At 37.2% G+C, this 20,384-nt stretch overlaps 1 protein-coding gene and 1 pseudogene across 10 annotated transcripts in view; both read left to right on the top strand.

Moving 5' to 3' along the window:
- Positions 1–13,067, top strand: part of LOC131033765 (uncharacterized) — a 46,330-nt gene extending 33,263 nt beyond the window's left edge. For all 10 annotated transcript variants that reach the window (XM_059218500.1, XM_059218499.1, XM_057965046.2 and 7 more), the window contains 4 exons: positions 11,836–11,902; positions 12,096–12,139; positions 12,351–12,408; positions 12,514–13,067. In XM_059218500.1, the coding sequence (XP_059074483.1) occupies positions 11,836–11,902; positions 12,096–12,139; positions 12,351–12,408; positions 12,514–12,564 (220 nt within the window). In that variant the 3' untranslated portion in view covers positions 12,565–13,067. The remainder of the gene's footprint in view (positions 1–11,835; positions 11,903–12,095; positions 12,140–12,350; positions 12,409–12,513) is intronic.
- A 120-nt stretch (positions 13,068–13,187) lies between these two features.
- On the top strand, positions 13,188–18,009 carry LOC131033764 (tetraspanin-8-like; annotated as a pseudogene).
- The last annotated feature ends 2,375 nt before the right edge of the window (positions 18,010–20,384 follow it).

The raw sequence follows: 20,384 nt of genomic DNA, 5'->3' as shown, positions 1-20,384 counted from the left end.
AAGAGTTGTCTGACCAGAAAGCCCTTGTCTCACATATTGACAACTCTAACGAGTAGATCATTGATAGCGGGTGTTCTCACCACATGACCGGTGACCGGAGAAAGTTTATGTCTCTTGAAGAATATGATGGTGGTGTTGTCCGGTTTGGCAACGATGCACCTTGCATGGTGAAAGGAAAAGAATCCATCTCACTAAATGGAAAGAGTAGTGCAAATGCTGTCTACTGGGTGGAAGGCCTTAAGCATAATCTTTTGAGTGTTGCTCAACTAAACAACAAAGGACTCATATTGGAATTCAAAGGTGGAGTCTGTAGAATAATTGGAAAGAGTGGTGAACTTATTGCCACCGATAAGCAGTCTTGCCTTGTTCCTTACCATTGTGCCTTCTTCATTCAGCTTATTCCTAAAGACCCATTTGGTACCTATGACATTCTTGTGTCCAGTCTGGGTACCAAGGGCCATGTTGCATTCTTCTCTATCTGCCATGTTGCATTCTTCTCTATCTGGTCCAACTCCTCTTCCATTGCCTTTATCCAATCTTCATCGGTAAGTGCCTCTCTAGCGGTCTTAGGCTCAAATTCTGAAATCACGCAAGAATTTTCTTTCACCTTTCTCCTTGTAAGTATTCATGCATCTTTGTCTCCTATGATCTGATTCGGATCATGATGCAATCTTACATACCTAGGAATGACTGTAGCTGGTTTCGCTTGCTTTTCCTCTTCTTTTTCCACTTCATCTTCTTCTTCACCCATTGAAGCTTCTACTGGTACAAAAACACTGAGTTCTTTCCAGTGTTTGTCACTTGTTTTTTTCTTAACAGGTTCCCAGAAGGCTAAACCCGGTTCATCTTCCGTTTGCTTGCTGCCGGTTTCCTCAGGCTTCTCAGGGGATTCATCAACCCTGACATTGATACTCTCAACAATCTTCAGAGTCCTGTTGTTGTAGCACTTGAGAGCTTTGCTTTTAGTGGAATATCCCAAGAATATTCCTTCATCACACTTAGCATCAAACTTACTCAGGTGCTCACCTCTCCTGATATAGCATTTACTCCCAAACACTTTGCAATAACTCACATTGGGAGTTCTCCCATTCCACTAATCATAGGGGGTTTTGTCTTTACCTTTCTTAATGAGTACCCGGTTCATGGTATAGACTGCAGTACTCACCGCTTCTCTCCAAAATGTGTGAGCGACATTTCCTTGGATCAACATAGTTCTGGCCGCTTCAACCACAGTCTTGTTCTTTCTTTCTGCTATGTCGTTCTGTTGTGGTGTCCTTGGTGTTCTGTTGTGGAGGCACTACTTTCATCTTCTTGTGCAACGAGGGTATCAATCCCTTAGCGAACCACCTCTTCTTCAACCTGCCAACTTGCTAGTTCTCCATCTTGTTCAACAATTCTTTGAGCCTATGGTAGTAAGTGCGTACACTCATTTTTCCCTTGCTTGGTATTATAGATTTTGGCGACGATCTCATTGTCATCCCTCAAGATTTTGAACTCCTCTTCAAATGCCTTCTTTAGTTCACTCCACCCGGCCTTGTCCTTACCATCTAGGTCTGTGTACCAGTCAATAGCGATTCCCCGAAGGGTGGCGAGAAATGCTTTTAGCCAATAATCGTGGTCATCTTGGCCACTCGCCTCCCATATTGTTATACGTCTTACAATGTCGTAAGGGATCCTCCAATCCATCCCCTGTAATTTTAGGGAGTTTCGGCTTCTCCTGAGTTTTCATCATTGTTTTCACTTGGAAGGTACTGGAGGAGTCTTCAACCCCCCTTATTCTCGGTTCATCAACGAGCGACAAGTTCCCGCAAATTGGTTTCTCGCCTACTTGCTCCCTTGTGTGCCAGACTTGGGGGACAGTTCCAACTACTACGTTCCAGTACTTTGCCTACACTCTCGACCACACGTGTGATGTCTTCGCTTTGAAATATAATTTAATAATAAATAATGATAATAAAAATCAAAATACAAAAGAATAAACATAAAAATTAAATTAAATTAAATATCAATACACTTATTTGGTACTGAATAATCATCCATTTATTTCTATAGCAATCTATTATTGAATAATGAATAACCATTTACCTTTATAATAATAAATTATTAAATAAAATATTGATTTGCAGTCAATATTAATTAACACCTAGTGGCAGACTTGTCAGATTTGTCTGCCTTTGCATACATGTATAAAGGAAACAAGGAAAGCTACGTAGCCAAGATAGGAAAATGAAATCTATAATTATCTTTGACCACAAAACTTCAGAGATAGCGATTATAGAAGTATCAATAAATAATAATTAAGATATACAGACTTTTACTACTAATCAACATAAACTGCTCTCTTTAATATTGGTGGATTAATATTATTGAGTTAAGAGTCCTTGTTGTCGGGCCTGAGAAATATAAAAGACCGGTGTTCATATCGGAGGTTCCGTAGCTTTTCCACCAGTGTGGAAGATACGTTTGCCTTTGTTAATTGTGGAGTCACAAAGCATCGCAAAGGAGTCTGGCAGTCGACAGAATTCAGGGGTATATCCGATAATCATTACGCATCCTTCAACCTACGATTTGTTGAAGAAATCAAACCAACATTGTCGATTTGTTATGAAGGGACCCGATGGTAAGAGGTGTGTCTCGTCACTCCTCAAGAGAGGCAATCTTTCGAGTTTAAAGGGGTATAAGAGCAAGTCATCAGGTTATAAGTCAGGAAGGAAATTGGCAGATTAGCAAAAGGAGATCTGCATAAATATTTCCAGAGATATCAGAGACAGCAAGTTATCGATATGCTTTGATCTTGCAGACACAGAGATAATCATACAATCATTAACCTATTTACATCATACAATTCAACATATATATCAATATATTTGGAATACCTATTATATCTTAGTATAAGTTGCAAGCACCTTCCAATATATATATATATATATCAGATCCAATATTCTGATAAGACTGTGAAATCACCATTTCCATACAAGTACTGTTGAACAATCTAATCATCAAGATAATTGGCATTACATTTGCCACTCTCCCGATCCATTTGAAACACTAGTTTAATAAAAAGAAAACTTTTGCAATTGATTTTAAAGAAATCAGTCCCAAACTCTAAAGGATCGTATAAGGGGACATTACAACGCGCGCGCCCTCTACATGTCTACCTCTAGCATCCCCAACACTCTAGGTACTTCCAGGTGTGTTGAACCTTGGTGGACTGTTCCAACGGCTACGTTCCAGTGCTTTCCTTGCCCTCTCGGCCACACGTGCACCGCGTAGACCATCCCAGGAGCTTCCCTCTTTGTGGTGCTATAATTTTTTTCTGGCTTTGACAGTAGTCGATTGGCAAAATAATTGGGGTGATCTAACCCATGTCCTCCCACCTGTGCTAGTGTGGCACCGATAGCATAAATAGAGGCATCCACATGTACGTGGAATTCTCCATCCCAGTTTGGGTAGGCTAGGATGGGTGCAACCACCAACTTCGTCTTGAGTTCTTCGAAGGCTTCTCCCTGTGCCATCTCCCAGACATATGACTCTCCTTTCCCTGTTAGTTTATCGAGAGGGTACAAAATTTGAGTGAAGTTTTTGATGAACTTCCAATAGTACCCTATGTGCCCCAGAAAGGACTTGATGCCTAACACATCCATTGGGGGTTCCATCTCAATGATTACCCTCACCTTATCTGGGTTTGTTTTCAATCCGGCCTTGCACACAATGTGGCCGAGTAGCTTCCCCTTAGTCACCATAAACTGACATTTCTTTGGATTTAATGCTAGCCGGGCTCTCCGACATTGTTCCATGCATTTCCTTAAGGTTACCAAGTGCTTGTCCTATCCACTGTAGATGGACCAATCATCTAAAAATGCCTTGAATTTCCCCACAAACATTTTGTCAAAGATACGCAAGACTATCCTTTGGAAGGTGGCCGGAGCATTGCACAACTCGAACGACATTCTGTTGTAGGCATATACACCGTCCTCGACCACATATGTGGTCTTCGGCTTGTCCTCTACAATTGAAATTTGGTTGTACCCCAAAAAACCGTCCAAGGAGTACATTTCGTGTCTGGCTACTTTCTCGAGAATGCTATCCCTGAAGGGTATCAGGAATGGGTCCTTGATGGTGATGGTGTTCAAACACCAAAAATCCACACAAATGCGAATTTGATTCACCTCCTTTAATGATATCACTATTGGTGAGACCCACTCGCTCGTCTCCACTTGGAATATGATGCTTGCTTCCAGCATTCGTTCTATCTCATCATTCACCCTTGTTGCACAATTCTTATTCATATGGTGTAGTCTCTTCCGCACCGGTTCGGCTCCTGGTACGAGTGGAATTCGGTGAACACAGCTCCGGGGGACCTGTTGTGACGTTTTCACACATCGCCCCATTGCAAATGGAGACCCCCTTCTTTTTAGGCCCTTCCGGTCTTTTGGTGTTGTTTTGTGGGTCTTTTCGCAGTAGTCTTGTCAGTCTCTCTACTTTGCAAGTGTTTGGGGGTCATATTGATTAAATCTGCTTTTTTGTTTGAGCGAATTTGGTGAAGTCTGGGCCCGTTTCATCAATTTTAGGGTTTCTGCCTCAGTCCTAGATTTTAGGGGGTTTCTTTTAGGGTTTTGGAAAAACTGAATTTAGAACTGGAATCGGGACCCTTCAAGGAACCTCCCAGTAAAATTTGAGCGATTTCTAAGCACTTACTATTTTTAGTAAGTTTCACTGCCTCCCGGATTGGTCTAATTTTGCCAAAAATAAACTTACCATTTTTAGTCAGTTCTATTTTTAGCAAGTTTCTATTCTTAGTAAGTGCTTTTCTGATCCATTTTTCCCAAACCTTGACATTCTGAAACACTTACTATTTGGGAAAATCTATTTTTGGCAGGATCTTCACAGGAAAACATTGAACGCTGAATATCTTTGAAGACTCTGAAGACCGAACGTTCCTGAAGACCACTTCTAAATCCGGAAGAGTCAGAAGGCAGACAAGTTGGATCAAAAAATGGTTAAGTTTGGAACTCCTATTCCAGAAGGGAAAGCAGTCTGGAAATTGACATCAATCCACCAATGTCATCCTGATTTGAAAATGGCCTGAAATTTGACGAAGTCTGAAAATTTGAAAAATCTTCCTAAATCCAGAATTTGCATTATGATTCCTAGGAACCTTAAACCACTCTCAAACATCCTGACAGTATATATAAAATATAACGTAAAGTATAAGTCTTTTTCCTTTCTTATACTTAAATGTTATATTTCATATATATCTTGATGAAGAGAATGAGGAAAAATCATGAAAATCCTTCCCCAAGTCAATTCAGCGCCCAAGTTTGGCCAAGGGCGCCAAACAAAGGAGTCCATGGAGAACATGGAGAATGTGAAAATCCTTGCCTAGGTGGTTTTAGCGCCCATACTTCACCAAGGGCGCCAAAATGGCATGCTCAAGGAAAATGGACAAAACAATGAATTCCTTCCTCAGGTGAAAATTCCGCCCTAAGGCATGGAAGGGCGCCAAAGTGGAGTGGTCAGGGAAGAATTGAAAAGGGTATGAATTCCTCCACCTATGCAAAAATCCGCCCACAAGTGAGTTAAGGCGCCAAAATGAAATATGCAAAGAGAACTTTAAAATTTGTGAATTCCATGACCTCAGCAAAAATCCGCCCAAGAAGGTCATAAGGCGCCAAAACAAGGGAGTCAAGGAAGAACTCCAAAATGTGAAATTCCTCCTTCAGTACAAAATTCCGCCCTAGGAGTTGGAAGGGCACCAAAGTCAGGTGGTCATGGAGAACATGGAAAATCAAGATTTCCTTGCCTTAGTAAAAATAGTGCCCAAGGAGTACACAGGGTGCCAAATAGAAGGAGCCATGGAATTCATGGAAAATGGTGAATTCCTCCCTCAAAGAAATTGCGCCCATTCCAGGTTAATGGTGCCAAACAAGGGTGTCTATGGAAAGTAGATGAAGTGGCGAAGTCAAAGAAAATCAAAGGAACGAAGAAATTCCATGGTAGAGTGAATTCCACACCTTGAGAAGAATTGCACCCTACTCCTTAGGAGGGCACCAAATTGGCCTAGGCATGGAAAATCCAAGAAGGTTCAAAATTCCATCACCAAAACTTGATGGTCATGGAAAGCTTCAAAATCACAAAATTCCTTACCAATGCAGAATCATTGCCCAAGTCCATAGCCAGGTGCCCAAGTCAAGGTATCAAGGAAGAGCATGGAAATGATGAATTTCCTCTATCAAAGTCAAAATTCCAGGCCCAGTCAAGAAGTTGAGAATTTTCTAAGGCATGGAAATAATGAAATTCTTTACACCAAGCTGAATTCCACGGCTAAGTTTGAAAGTCTAGGATGGAAATTTCCAAGGCAAGGGAAAATTTTGAGGGTCAAGGAAGAATGGAAGAATGGAAATGTAGAAATCCTCTCAATAGAAATTTTGAAAAATTTGTTTTTTAGAAACGAGATCTTGTCGGAATCTGGAATTTTTTGCAGATTTGGAATTGTGAGAGATTACTCTCTCTCCTGGATCTGGGTCCTAAATTTTAGGAAAATTCCTTAAAAATAGGAGATGGTGTAAAATCATTAAAAATCTCCTCCAAAGCAAGGAAAGTTCGAGAAACTTCAAGAAAATTCTTCATGGATCAAATTCTTCTCTCCTGAAGTTTTCTCTCTCCAAGGTTTTCTCACCAAGTGGCAGCGGAGTCAATGCATGCTGAATTGATGAAGCATCTCTTTGCATGCAGCCGCCACATTAATGGCATTATGGCAGATTCCTTCTACATGCAACCGTCACATTCAGGAGATGATGGTGCATTTATGGCATCATGGGCGATTTTTGCATGAGGGTACATTCATTGCATGGTGGGCACCTTTTGAATGTAATGGTTAATTAATGCTTTATGGGTGCCATTTTTGGAAGGATTGTAATTAATTGTATATGGGCTTTATAGGGTATTTATTGCTGATTCCCACATTGTTGCATCTTGAGTGGGGACTCTTCTAGGGTGAAACCATAATTAGGGTTTTGCATGTAATCATGGCCTGAGGCCTATATAAAGGGGTGACCCCCCTCATTTGTAAAAGGGGGAGCCTTGTATGAAATTGTTGCGATAAGTTTTGAGATAATAACAGTGAAACATTGTTCTCTGATGGTGTCCACTTAAGTTATTTTTTCAAAGCTTGCATGGTTTCACCTTCCTCACTTAGAGTAGAAGTAGTATAGTGCTTTGATTCCAATGGAGAATGTAATGGTGTTTGATGAATTTCCGTGGTTCATACTTTTTGCATCTTGCTGATTGTAAGTTGCAGTGTAAAGTTAGTCTGAACCCCCTAAATTTGTGCTAAGTTCGATTGTGGATGGTTGATTGGATTGTGCCGTTTTTGGGTATTCAAATGTACTTTCTCGATTTGAAAATCCTCTAGCATCCCCAGAAGATTGCACCGGTTCTTGTGGAGTTGTAGTTGATCTTTGCGAAGCAGAGCTTGGTTTATTTGGAATTTGTCCACTAGAGCACTATTCATTGTTATCACTGCCCTTAGGAGTAGATTTAGATCCTTCTAAACCCTTTCCCTTTTACTTTTAGTTCATTTTAGTCCATTCGAAGCAGCAACATCACAAAATTGCCATATTCGATGATGGAGTTCCAGCCACAACAAAGAAGTGAAAGAATGATGCAAACGTAAGGCCCCTTGGATTACCAGCAATCACATCAGCCAATTGAGTCACGTCCGTAGCATAAAGGAACCTTGGAGTTGATTGTTTGAACTTCTTGCAATCTTAGCATGCAATCGCACTTTGATCAAGAGAGAGTGAAGTGACCGTTAGACAACTTTATTCTGTGTTCGACATAGTCATAAAAAACACGTCAACAGGACCCCTTTCAAATCCTTATAGGTCCAAGCGAATACATTCTTAATACTCCATAAAAATCTTGAAGGCTGCTGCCTTCAGCACGGGATTCCAATCATAACCAACCAGAATAGTCTTTGGGCTTGCTTCGTCACAAATCTATCCCAAGCTATCCCTTCAACCCTCCCTCTTAGCTAGGGAGGAATCATTTTTATTCCATTGTGATGATTGACCACAATAGCTGCACCTATATGTGGAATAGAAAATATCACCTCACTCCTTAACCAGCTGCTTCTCTTCTTGCTGCTCTTTTCCTATTTTTCAAATGTCAAAATGAGTGTCTTTTTCTTCCTTTTGTTTATTTTATGCATTAGATTAGGGTTTGTTATATTTTAATGTTTATTTGGGGTCTTGGTGGGGCCAGCCAAACCTCTATTGTAAATTAAAAATGTGTTTTTTTAATTTATTTTGGACACTATAAATTTCTGGGTTGCAGGGGATGGCCAGCTGTCTTTGGGACGGTCGGGGGATGCCTAGGCGTCCCCTGGCTGTCCCGGGGACACCTGACATTCCCCTATGGTGCACAAACTGTCCCGAAAATGTCTCCTAAAATTTTGCAAAAAAGGGATGCTTAGGAAATGGCAAATTCCCGTCCTCATGTCCTTGTTTCGTCCCTGGTACGGGTACGAGGGAAAAAGGGCAGGGTAAGCATCCCTGTGAAGCATAATTTCAACAAAAAATCATGGAGGGAGGGTTTTCTAATTTTTTCCACAAAAAATTATGTTGTTGCTGTTTTTAGGTTTTTTACCATTTTTCCACAAAAATGAAGGTGTGTGATCTTAGCATTGCATCAAGGGTTTGCCGATTTTTCTACAAAATAATGGTTTCTTGCAACTTGTTTTGGGTCACACCTAGGGTTTCTAGGGCAAACGGTGTTCCTCCGCTAATGTTTTTGACGATTTTTTTACAAAATCGTGGGTGTTGCTGCTTTTGACGATTTTTGGCAAAATTGTGTTTTTTTCAGAACTGTGAAGTTTTTTGAGAAGCTGATCACGTTTTGTGTCTCTGGAGAGCAGGAGGGATGGCTTTGTCACCCAACATCATTTCTTGGTCATATGAAGAAGTTCTACAGATAGTGGTCGGCTGATAAAAAATCCAACCAGGGAGGTTCTTAGCAGTAGGCTCATGTCGTAGAGTATTCTAAGGAGAACAAGGCAACCTTGTATGCATTCATGGCCAAATGACTTGCAGATTATGTCAAGTCTTTTGTAGGGTAGTTAGTAGAATGACCATTAAGGGAGGGTATTAAAATAATATTGTAATATTTCTATAATGGCCATCTTAGTTATTTATTTAGTATTTAGAAACTTCCTTTTATGTCTTTCGTCTTTAGTTAGTTTTAGGAAGTTTCCTTTCTGTTTTTCATGTTTCTATTCTTGATTGCTTCCGTTATTGGAAAGATTGTCTTTTAATTTTCTATATAAGGAGTATTCCTCTCCTTAATCAATTACAACAACGAATTTCATTTCATCATGTAGGTATCATTTGTTACATTTTTTAATGGATTTGAGCATTTTTCAGGCTTGAGTTGCCTTCTCAATGGTAGAGAACTCTCATTGTAAGATGTCGAAACATTTCCATGTTCATGTTTTTTATAAATATATGTGTCTGATCTTGGATTAATCTGATACCAAATTTCTACAGCTCCTCTCATGCAGCTATGAATTGTTGCTTTTTTTTAATGGATTTGAGCATCTGTGGGCTCAGAATTGCCTTCTTGATGGCAGACAATTCTTGTAGGATCTCAAAACTTATCCAAGGTTTTTAATGTCATTCATAAATCTATTCATGTTTGACCTTGGAATAAGCTGATTCCAAATTACAATAACAAATTTCAACAACTTGCCTCACAGCTATCATGTGCCAACTTTTTTAGAAACTTTGAGCATCGCTGGCCTCAGAGTTCCCTTCTTGATGGCAGACAACTCTTGTTGTAGGATCTCAAAACTTTTATGCGGTCCTTCACATCTTCCAGGAGTCCATTCATGTTAGACTTTGGACTAAGCTGATACCAAATTTTAGCAAAGTTGCATGGACACGGATACGGTATCGGATACGGATGCGGCTATTTTTTAAGACCCCCAATATGGATACGGCTGGACACGTCATTCATAAAAAACACATACACATATATTTAACACAATTTTTTCTAAGTTATTTGAGGAGATTTTCATTACTTCAAAAGCAATATAGACACATAATTGCTACATAAATAATGATAAGTAGATTTAACATTTCATTTTATAATATGCAAAAATAGAAGAGTTGCATTGGAAGATAACCCAAAAAATGGGTCACTGAAATAGAAAAACATTTCATTTGTCTTTCTCATTTGGTGTAGGTTTTGTTAATACCATTTTTTAAAAAAAAGCGTTAATGAAGTTTTTTAAAATTAAATTTAGGAAGATTTACGTCAATTTTGTTTAAAAATCAAATCACATTAGTATTTAGCATGGTTAGAAATTAGGTATTGTTGGGCATGCGTGGGTACGATATTCGACGTGTATCTTGGGCTGTATCGGATACGTATCCGTTTCAGAAACGGGAATGGATACGGGGAAATGCGTTCCTGGGGAGGGATAAAGGAGTTTCCAGCAACTCTGAATTTTAGCGGTCAGGTACCAGGTATACCATATAACAATGCTGTCATCCAATTTTTTTGTGTCACCTCTTCTTTAGAAAAGACACTACTGTTGGAGATTAACTTAACTTTCATTTTTCTCTATGTGAAATCTAGAGGGTTTTGCTTCATCATTTTTAACTATGTATGGGTCTGCATCGTCATTTCAATTTCTTATCATAACTGACACGTCATTCCATGTACAAATTTTTGATATGCCTTAAAGAATATTGAAAGCTTACTGGAGAATCCAGCGTTAATTTCATTGTGGTGTCAAAGTCAATGGGGATGCTTTACTGTTTAAGTTTCATTTACTTCAACACTGTAGACACTTGCCATTCCGTATACCTGTTATAGCTGCTTATTGTCTCTCATGGAGGCTTTGGAGTGCAGCACGCCATATTACCATTTGAAATGTAGGGGTATGCACTTTTTTAAGCCGAGACTTCTTCACGTTGGACTTAAATAGATCAGTTACGTTAATAACTAAATGAATACATATCAAGTTCCATTCTGTAATTGATGTTTTTTTGACATTTTGCACATGGACACCAGATTTCATGGCAATTCAGGTTTAGAACCCTCGATGAACCAACAATAGTTGCTAGTAGTGAACTGGTTGTTTCCTAGCCATTCACCATTAATTTTTTCCATCCCTTGCACAAAACTAAGTAGAATTAAGTCCTGAAAAAATGTAAGAACATTTGGGATCCATTATGAATATCAAGTTTTGATCACTCTATGGTATTGTAGTACATGAGATGAAGTGGAAAAGAATTCAGAGTGTAAAAGTTAATCTCCACTTTTGTTATGTTAATGGAGAGAGTGACATGAATTTATCTTTGGTTGCAGTCCCGTGTCACATCATGGGTTGCACTATTAATTTTACCAAAGGGGTCTGGTTCCCATCTCATATGAAGGGTGTTTAGCGTTTACCCTTGTAATTTGAAGAGAAAGGGTAGTGGGCTTTTTGACACCTGGTTGAGACATTGTCGCTCTTCATCAAGCTCATAACATTAAGAGTAACTGCATTTCATCCATTTTATATATGGAAGGAAAAAATAAATAATGCATGGATGATAGTAGGTTTCCAGTTAAAGCATCATACAAGGACTATCATCAAGTGGTAAAACTGATCTATAGGCTCTTATTTGTTTTACTTGTCTAGTTATTTCTGTGCAACTACAGAATTCTGGCTGTTCTATTTTGGAATTATTTTTTGTCAGATGCTAAAATGTTACCCTTTCAACTATGCACATGCATGACATAAAATCATCTTCGGAAAACTTACTAACTCTGTATATAGTTTCACAGGAAGGAAGAGGGTTTTGCATCAAATGCAACTTTCAATGTGTCTGTGCTTTTTGGAAAGCGTGATGAGGTAGAGATGCCCTCATTAATATAGATGAAGCACAATTATATAAAGAAAGATACTACCTGATGCTCATGCAAGATCTATATAAATAACACGCTTAAGGAAATTCAAGTTCATTTTCTGTTACATTTGGTGTGCCAAATTAATTTTTCCAGCAGCTTAGGTTTTGAATGAATTTTATTATTTGTAATGCTTGCAGCCAATGCTGGTAGCATGTGCGAGGCAACTTATTGAACACATGAGGTTAAATTTCATTTTTTTTTCTTTTGTTGATGCTTTGTAAATGCTATCTTAGGATCATCATTTGTTCTAATGAATCTGCAAACCAAATGGAGCACTTCAGTTTCTTATCAATGTGCTATAGTGTTGCTTTACAATCAATGAAGAAAAATGTGAGACGACTACATATTGGGTTGCATTTCATTTATCTGATCAAACATTACTGGCATTGCAGTGGCACGGGGTCTTCAAGGCCTTTGTTGATTTCTCTAGGTCTCAAGGATCATTCAGTGGTATGTAATGATGAATCTTTAGAGTTTCTCCAAGTGATAATGAAGGACTGTTTAGTTTGTATTTTTGAAGCTGGTAAGCAGTAATGGCGCTCTTTTTCCTTACAGGAAACCTTAAAAGGGATAATTGAAGTGATTAAAGTAAACAAAGTTTGGTGAATTGCCACACAACTAGTTTCTTGAGACAATTTACCATCGGCACTATTTGCAACTGACATTTGTAATGGGGTTCTTCTTGTTCCATCATCCATTGTGCTATATACATATTTATTAGGCCAGAACCAGTCCTGGAACTGATCTTACTTTAATGTCAACTGCTTTTGAAATCACATTGGTAAGGATATTTCTTGTGCAGTTTTTATCTTTACTCTGCAATGACTGTCATCATTTGCTTTGAACGCTTTGCTGGAAATTCGACAGAGGTCTGAGCTGTTGGGGTTGTATGTAAGATAAACTCAGATTAACCACTCAAAAGTCATCCTTGTATGGACTAGTTTGTAGAATCTTTATTCTGAAGAGGTGAGCAACTTCAATATTTCTTATTTATTATCATTAAGTTGATGATCACTCTGAGATTTGATTTGTTCTCAGAATCATTCCTTGGACAAGGACTTACATAATGAAAAATAATCAATGTGAATTTCTTAAAGAATTTTATTTTAGCTTTGAAATATTTCGACATCTAGCATTTAAAACCTTATTTAAGCATCATTGTTTGTGTTTTCAAAATGAATTACGTGTAGAGAACGTGAGATACACAAAATGGATGGAATTTTGTTATTACCTAGTTGTGGAAATTTGTGTCATGACTGTATTTCCTTGGTAAGGTATGGATATATATTTTTGATAGCTATATATGACAAAGTTGTAAACTGAGCATACGTGTTTGTCTGCTTTTGGGATTCTGTACAATCCAGTTGAATAGAAAGATGATGAAAATGAAAACCAACTACCCAACTATATGAAATCTTATTAATTTTCAAAGCAATGAAATTGTTTGAACTTTAACTATATTGATGTTGTAGCAGATCTGAAAACTAGCACACACTTGAATTTTTATAAAAATAGAAAACATGCAGAGGAAAAATGGATAACATGATCTCTCTGTCTCTGTCTCTGTCTCTGTCTCCCTCTCTCTCTCTCCCCCTCTCCCTCTGTGAAGTAGCATTGTTAGTAAGAGAAGTGGTAGATGACAAACTGGAGTTTTCGTGCTCCAAGTATTCTCTAGAAGTTGTATTTATAACTGAGACGTAGTAGAAAGGGATTAAAAATTAATGTATAATTCAGGATCAAACAATATGGCAGAAATACTCTCAAACAAAATACAAAATATAAAAGATATTCATGGCACATTGCACAAACATTGGTTAACTTTCACATATTGATATAACATATCATATTTCCATTGCTTCAGTATATGATTTATTTTTCATACATCTATTTGACCATGCATCTCTCATTCTCTACGTACGTCTATTTTTTTCGCTATTTCCAAAATATATCCCTTATGCTCTGTTTCATTATATTCTATTCTTACATATAGTTTGTTAATGGGACGTGCCCCTTATAAGGAAGTGTCGAGTAGGAGCTCCACATCCCTCTTGAGGTGGTTTGCGGTAGATTTTCCCACTTTGTCCAATGTTCTACTATTTTTCCAGCTAACATCATCCCTCCTTTCAAAAATGTCTTTTCCTCGAGACATCTTGTGTTAAAAGTTTAATGCTAATGCTTCAATTTATGCTCCATTAACGTAGTATTGGAGTGCTGGTGCATCAAGTGTGCGGAGTTGTATTGCTCCAGATTGCAAGATATTGTGGATATAGTATGGGTCGAGCCATCAAACTTTGAGTTTACTTGGTTTTTTGAATTTATTATTGTATAGTAACACCAAGCTATTCAGAAGTCTCTTTTTCATATTTTTATGAAAATCTCGTTGTCTATCTAGAACTTATCAGAGGTAGAATTCAGTCTCTTAAGGGGGCTCTTTTTTGTTTTAAAAGCATAAATGAAGACTGAGTACTTGCTATGTATCTGGACAAATTTTAATATAATTATCTGGTTATACCGTTTATCGACCCAAAAAAAAGCACCAAGCTATCTTTTTTCTTCTATCATGCCAAGCTTTCTGTCATTTGTGCTTGGAGTCTAGGGGGTATACTACCAAAAATCTATTCTTATCTAATTTCTCCAAGTTTGTAACTCTCGGTTTTAAAGATTTACTAGCTGTCAGAGAGAGAGAGTATTATGAAGTTCAAGGGTAGAGTAATTTTCCCTATTGTTATAGCACATTTTAGTTAGTGCGGTGTCTATGATTTGTTAAGGGCCTCATTTGTCCCATTGGCTTGAGGATGGTATGGTGCAGTCTTATTGTGATTTATCATAAAATTATTGAGTAATTCCAAGATCACTTTGTCGACAAATTGTTTTCCTTGATCGATAGTTATGTTTAGTGGGCACCCAAAGGGAGTGAAGTGATTGTATTTTCAAAGATGAATTTGATGACAATTTTTGCTATACAATCCTTTGTAGGCTCCACTCTAGCTCATTTGGGTGATGATAAATCTAGCTTTGGACTGTTTGGCCAATGGATCGACTAGTCCTATGAAATTTATAAATGCCCATTTTCGAAGGGTTTTTGAGTTGAGACTGAATAAGGGTGTTGTCTCTTGCAGTCGGTTTGTCAACTCTCTAAAAAAATATCACATTGTGTAACATATTGCTTGGCATCCTTGTATAAGGTAGGTAAACATAACTCGATTGGTTTCACCTTTTTTAGTTGTGCATCTTCAAAATTATGACCACTAGATATGCTTTCATGTGCCTCCCTCAGAGTATCTTCGCATTCATGTTCATAAACAACCTAATGGATAATATCATCCCTTCTTATTTTAATAAATTCTCCTTCTTACAGTGTCAAGGAGAGATTTTGCAATGGGCGTTGTTTGTCTTGCAATGTCATATTGGGGTGATATTGTCTTGCTGAGAGTGGTGTGGCTGCATTGTGAAGCTCTTGGGGTGTCAGTTATTTTGAATAATTTTAAGTCGGGTAAATCTTCAGCATGCTCATCGAGTCTTTTCTTTGTATCAATTTGGGAGAGGTGTACTGGATTTTGATTGTTTGTTAAATTTGAACTTTTGAAAAAAATAATACCATCTATATATTCTTCTTTCTTGTTGGGAAATAAATAGGTTCAATACCAAAGATTGTGAAGATTAATCTCTATCCAATAAACTAATCAAATGATGAGATTCAATGTTTGGATGACAACATGAATTGTTGGGAAATAAATAGGTTCAATACCAAAGATTGTGAAGATTAATCTCTATCCAATAAACTAATGTTTGGATGACAACATGAATTGTTGGGAAATAAATAGGTTCAATACCAAAGATTGTGAAGATTAATCTCTATCCAATAAACTAATCAAAGGATGAGATTCAAGGTTTGGATGACAACATGCAATCTGAAACTCATGCAAATCTGAAAATTAAGTTGCCTTAATTGTGAAAAACACATGATTAGATCTTTCTTTACAATTCCAAAAGTTAGCCTGTTAATCATGTTTAATAAACCTATCTTATGTGAACTTATAATAGCAATATATAATTATTAACATCAATAATAAGCCATAAATCAGCAACATAACATTCACACATAACACAAATTTTTTGAAAAACAAAAGAAAATACTGAGAGAGAAGGGGGTGGGGGGGTTGTATTTTAATACTCTTAGGTACATATTAAAGCAAATTAACATAGCAAAGCCAAAACTTAAAGAAAACACAAATTTTATCTCGTTGAAAACCCTTTCAAGTAAAAAACCATAACAATAAATTCTTCATTAAATTTAAATGGGCAACAACCCATGCATAACAGTGAGATGCAACTCACATATAAAGCACCAACTCAAACTATAGAGGCTCCAACCCCAAAGTAGAGCACCAACTCAACAAAAGCAACTTCAGAATATTTTAAAAGGTACAAGAACTAACTCATAGTCTTATACTGAAGTGTATAAGACACCTAAGACTTAGTAACTCTCATCAATCCTTTTACTTAAATAATCAATGCAACGCTGTTGTAGGTCACAACTTCTACACCTCCGTCAAGTATACACTTTTTTTTGAAAACAGGCTCATCACTTTTTGGTTTTCCGCTGTGGCTGGTAACTATCTTTTTGCACTTGAACCTCTGATTAGAAACAATTTCAATCTTAATACAAATAGCTCTTGATCACCTCTTAACTTCTACAAATCACCTTTGGCGCTGGCTTAAAGAGCACACACTAAGGTTTGACTTCCTAGGTGTCTCGTGGGCTCAGTTGTTACTTTGTTCTGTCAGGCTTTTTATTCCGTTTCGCTTCCGTCCATTGTTTTATTTTCCGTTGCAGTCCTCTTTAACTCTACCCAGTCACGCTCACTGTAGTGGTTAATTTTGAATTTACAATCCTGCCCAATCTATTAAAAAGAGAACGTGCTTAATCATATTACAATGGATTGCATGAAGACTGCGAGAGCATTGCCTTTCTTATGATCGTCTCTCTCATTGGCTTGGTGGGTGCCTGCTACAGAGTCACATGGTTGCTCTGGCTTTACTTTCTTCTCATTCTGCTCTTGTTCTGCTTCATTGTCTTTGCCTTCGTTGTCACCAATAAGGACGTTGCACAAGTCGTTTCTAGTAGAGGCTACAAAGAATATACGCTTGGGGACTTCTCAAACTGGCTGCAGAAGAGAGTGGAGAAGAGCAACATTTGGAACAAAATTAAGAGCTGCCTTCAGGATGCCAAAGCATGCAAAAGCCTTGCCAATTATTTAGTCAACCAAGTTGTAGAGTAGTTCTACAAAAAGAATTTATCCCCAATTCAGGTAATAGGCCTCAAATCTCATTTTTATCATAGATTGTAACTATGGATAATTTGATTTCTGCCTCTTTCATATATTACGATTAGTTGGGGTGATATGTTTCTGTACTAATAACATGCCAAATATGAACTGAATATTGCAGTTTGGTTGCTGCAAGCCTCCAACGTCGTGCGGCTTTGTGTATGTGAACACCACTTATTGGACTTCCACAACAAGCAACTTAATAGACGTGGAGTGTAGCAGGTGGAGTAATGATGAGGATAACTATGCTATAGTTGTAACTCATGCAAGGCGGGTGTGTTGGCAAACTTGAAGCATGATTGGCGTAAGATTTCTATTATGAAAATTGTGATGCTCATTGCTCTAGTTGTGATTTATTCTGTGGGGTGCTGTGCGTCCAGGAATAATAGGCGTGACGAGAGAAATGGGTATGGATATAAGGGGGATATTCTTGACCTTAAGCTTCGACCAAGGAGCACATCGTTGTACCATGAATTGTTTTTATTTTAGTTTTCCTTTCTTCAGTTTCTTTGTTGTTTCTGCAAAGAGAGGGACTGACATTCATTGCATTGGGATCCATGCTCCATATTCATGTTCATTGTGGAGCTTTCTAGTGGCACATATGGCTTTGTGTTAATAGTTTCCAGAGGCTTATTCTCTTCTACCTAAACTTTGCTTATGTTTCCTCTTTCCTATAAGAAATATTTTATTAAAAAAAAAACTATTTGGATTATTCAAGATTAAAAAAGAGTTTTGGGTCCAGTAATTTTGAAACAACCACAGTTATTTGAGCTAGCATATTTTCAAGAACTCACCAACAATTAGATTAACCATCACAATTATTTGAGCTAACAAAAAAATTGAGAGCAAAATATATCAATTTCACATCATTTTTATAAAAGAAAAAAATATAAAATAACTATTCAAAATTTATCTCAAGAATGATATTACAATACACTTGGAGAGTCTCCATGTAAATTATTTGAAGCATGGACAACATCTCAGCTTCATGTAAACAAGCAAATTAGAACCATGTAGCCACACATCAAAATCCATACTTCTTATACTCATGCAACTTGCAAGAGACGTGTAATCCAACCAACCCCAACAATTGCTCATGTGCTTGCTCTTTACAATAAAATACTATACAAAACTACTAAATGGTATTACATAAATCATGTCTCTCTAAACCATGAACCCCCAAAATTAAATATTTTATCTTGAGTGACCACCACATAAATGATTTAACTAATATTCGTTACAACATACAAGTGTCTGTAAGAATGCTTATCCCATGTGATATCCATATCTCTCAATGCACCATAATTAGATATTTATTTTACATTATTAACATTATTATGTACGATGTAAAACATAGCCTTCCCAACATTTTCTTAGTTGAAGCATAAATTGCATAAACACTCAAAAGTAAACTCAAACACCAAGGGGACAATCCTTGTAGCAAACATTCAACATCTAAACATCCATATCCTCCACCAGGATACATGCAACAATAACCAAGCTGACTACCATCATAATCAAGAGCCCTCTCATCCTTCATCATACCTATGCACGAAAGATAAGATCCTATTCAAAGGTGATGATAGATTAATCATCACAAAATCTTTCCTCTACTTAATATCCAAACATAAATACCAAATCTAATTTAGTAATGAATAGGCTTGAGTAGCTAGAAAGAACTCACTAACAACTAGAATAACTACAATTATTTGAGCTAACACATCTAACTAACCACACCTCAAAAATAATGTATACTTATTATCACAAGTAGATCACTTGCCAACAATATATCCAACTGAATCACTATAACAAGTCCATACATATGCACTATATTGCGCATATAAGTCCTCTCATATATAACAAATACACAAACATGTGACAAAAAAAAATTAAAGAGCTTCAATACTATAGTATAATGATAACATCCAACAAAGGATATATGTACATCTTGGAACTCCTAATACATGGGTAAGTTCAAATGTAAAACCAAATAAAGCATCTAAAATTCCACCAATAACACTCACCTAGAGGATGTGGCGAAATCATCTATCACAAGTTGTCAAAGAACATACATAAAATTGTAATAAAATAAAATAAAATAATAACACTACTGATCTCAAATGAAACATAACACCTTTCAAAACTCTAGTACACAATATTTCAACCTATAGAGCAACAAAGTTTTAGGGAGGAAGGAAGCAATTACCCACTAAAAACACAAAATTGTAACCATTTTTCTCTTCAGACCTCTAAACTAATTGATTCCAAAAACCCATATATTTGGATGGGCTCAAGTGGTTCAAGCATCAACACTCTTGCATGTAAGACATGGTTGGAAATTGGTAGGACAAATGATATGGCGTTAGGATTAACAAAAGAATGCAACAACTAACTTCATGAATATGGCATATGATAGAGTTAAGAAGAGTGGCAGCCCTTGAATCCATTGGATAAGATACCCTTGGTTGTGGTGAGTTTGACAAAATAAATACTCCTAGATTGAGATGAATTCAAGTAAAGAGATTCATTTACCCCTAGATCGTACTATCTCTCAATTGTGGTGTCGGATTGAATAGTTACCCATGGTGAGTCTGATCAAAAGAGAAATCACAAACAAGGAGGTCCTTACTAAATCAAAATAATTTAATTTATTTTTACCTAAGGATCAAGAAAGTGTCCAAAATATTGATTATTCATAATTTTTTAACCTCCACCCAACTCTCCAAAAGATAGAGCCAATGTTGTAGAACCAAGGGTAAAGTAATTGAGTTCAAAGAAAGAAAGGCATTATAGGGGATAATATCAAGAATGACACTCCTAAAGAGGGAATAATTAAAAAGGGAAAAGATCCATCATAGAAACCATTAAACAAGAGGACGATTATCATTAAAAAAAAATGGATGCATCACTTGCAAATTTGAAGGACAATTCAAAAGAGAATAATCAAGTCGTCAAGTAGAAACACAATCTTTCTCAATTATTTGGAGTCGTGGACAATAAGTGGCTTTCTTGTAACTTCATGCTAACCTCTAGTACTTCAAGTCACATAATGCCTCTCACAACTATGAATCATTTAGGGTCCAAGATACTAAGTTC

The sequence above is a fragment of the Cryptomeria japonica genome, chromosome 3 (assembly GCF_030272615.1).
Source record: "Cryptomeria japonica chromosome 3, Sugi_1.0, whole genome shotgun sequence".
Taxonomy (NCBI): Eukaryota; Viridiplantae; Streptophyta; class Pinopsida; order Cupressales; family Cupressaceae; genus Cryptomeria; species Cryptomeria japonica.
The sequence above is the reverse complement of the archived record's forward strand: the minus strand, read 5'-3'. Positions and strand labels throughout refer to the sequence as shown.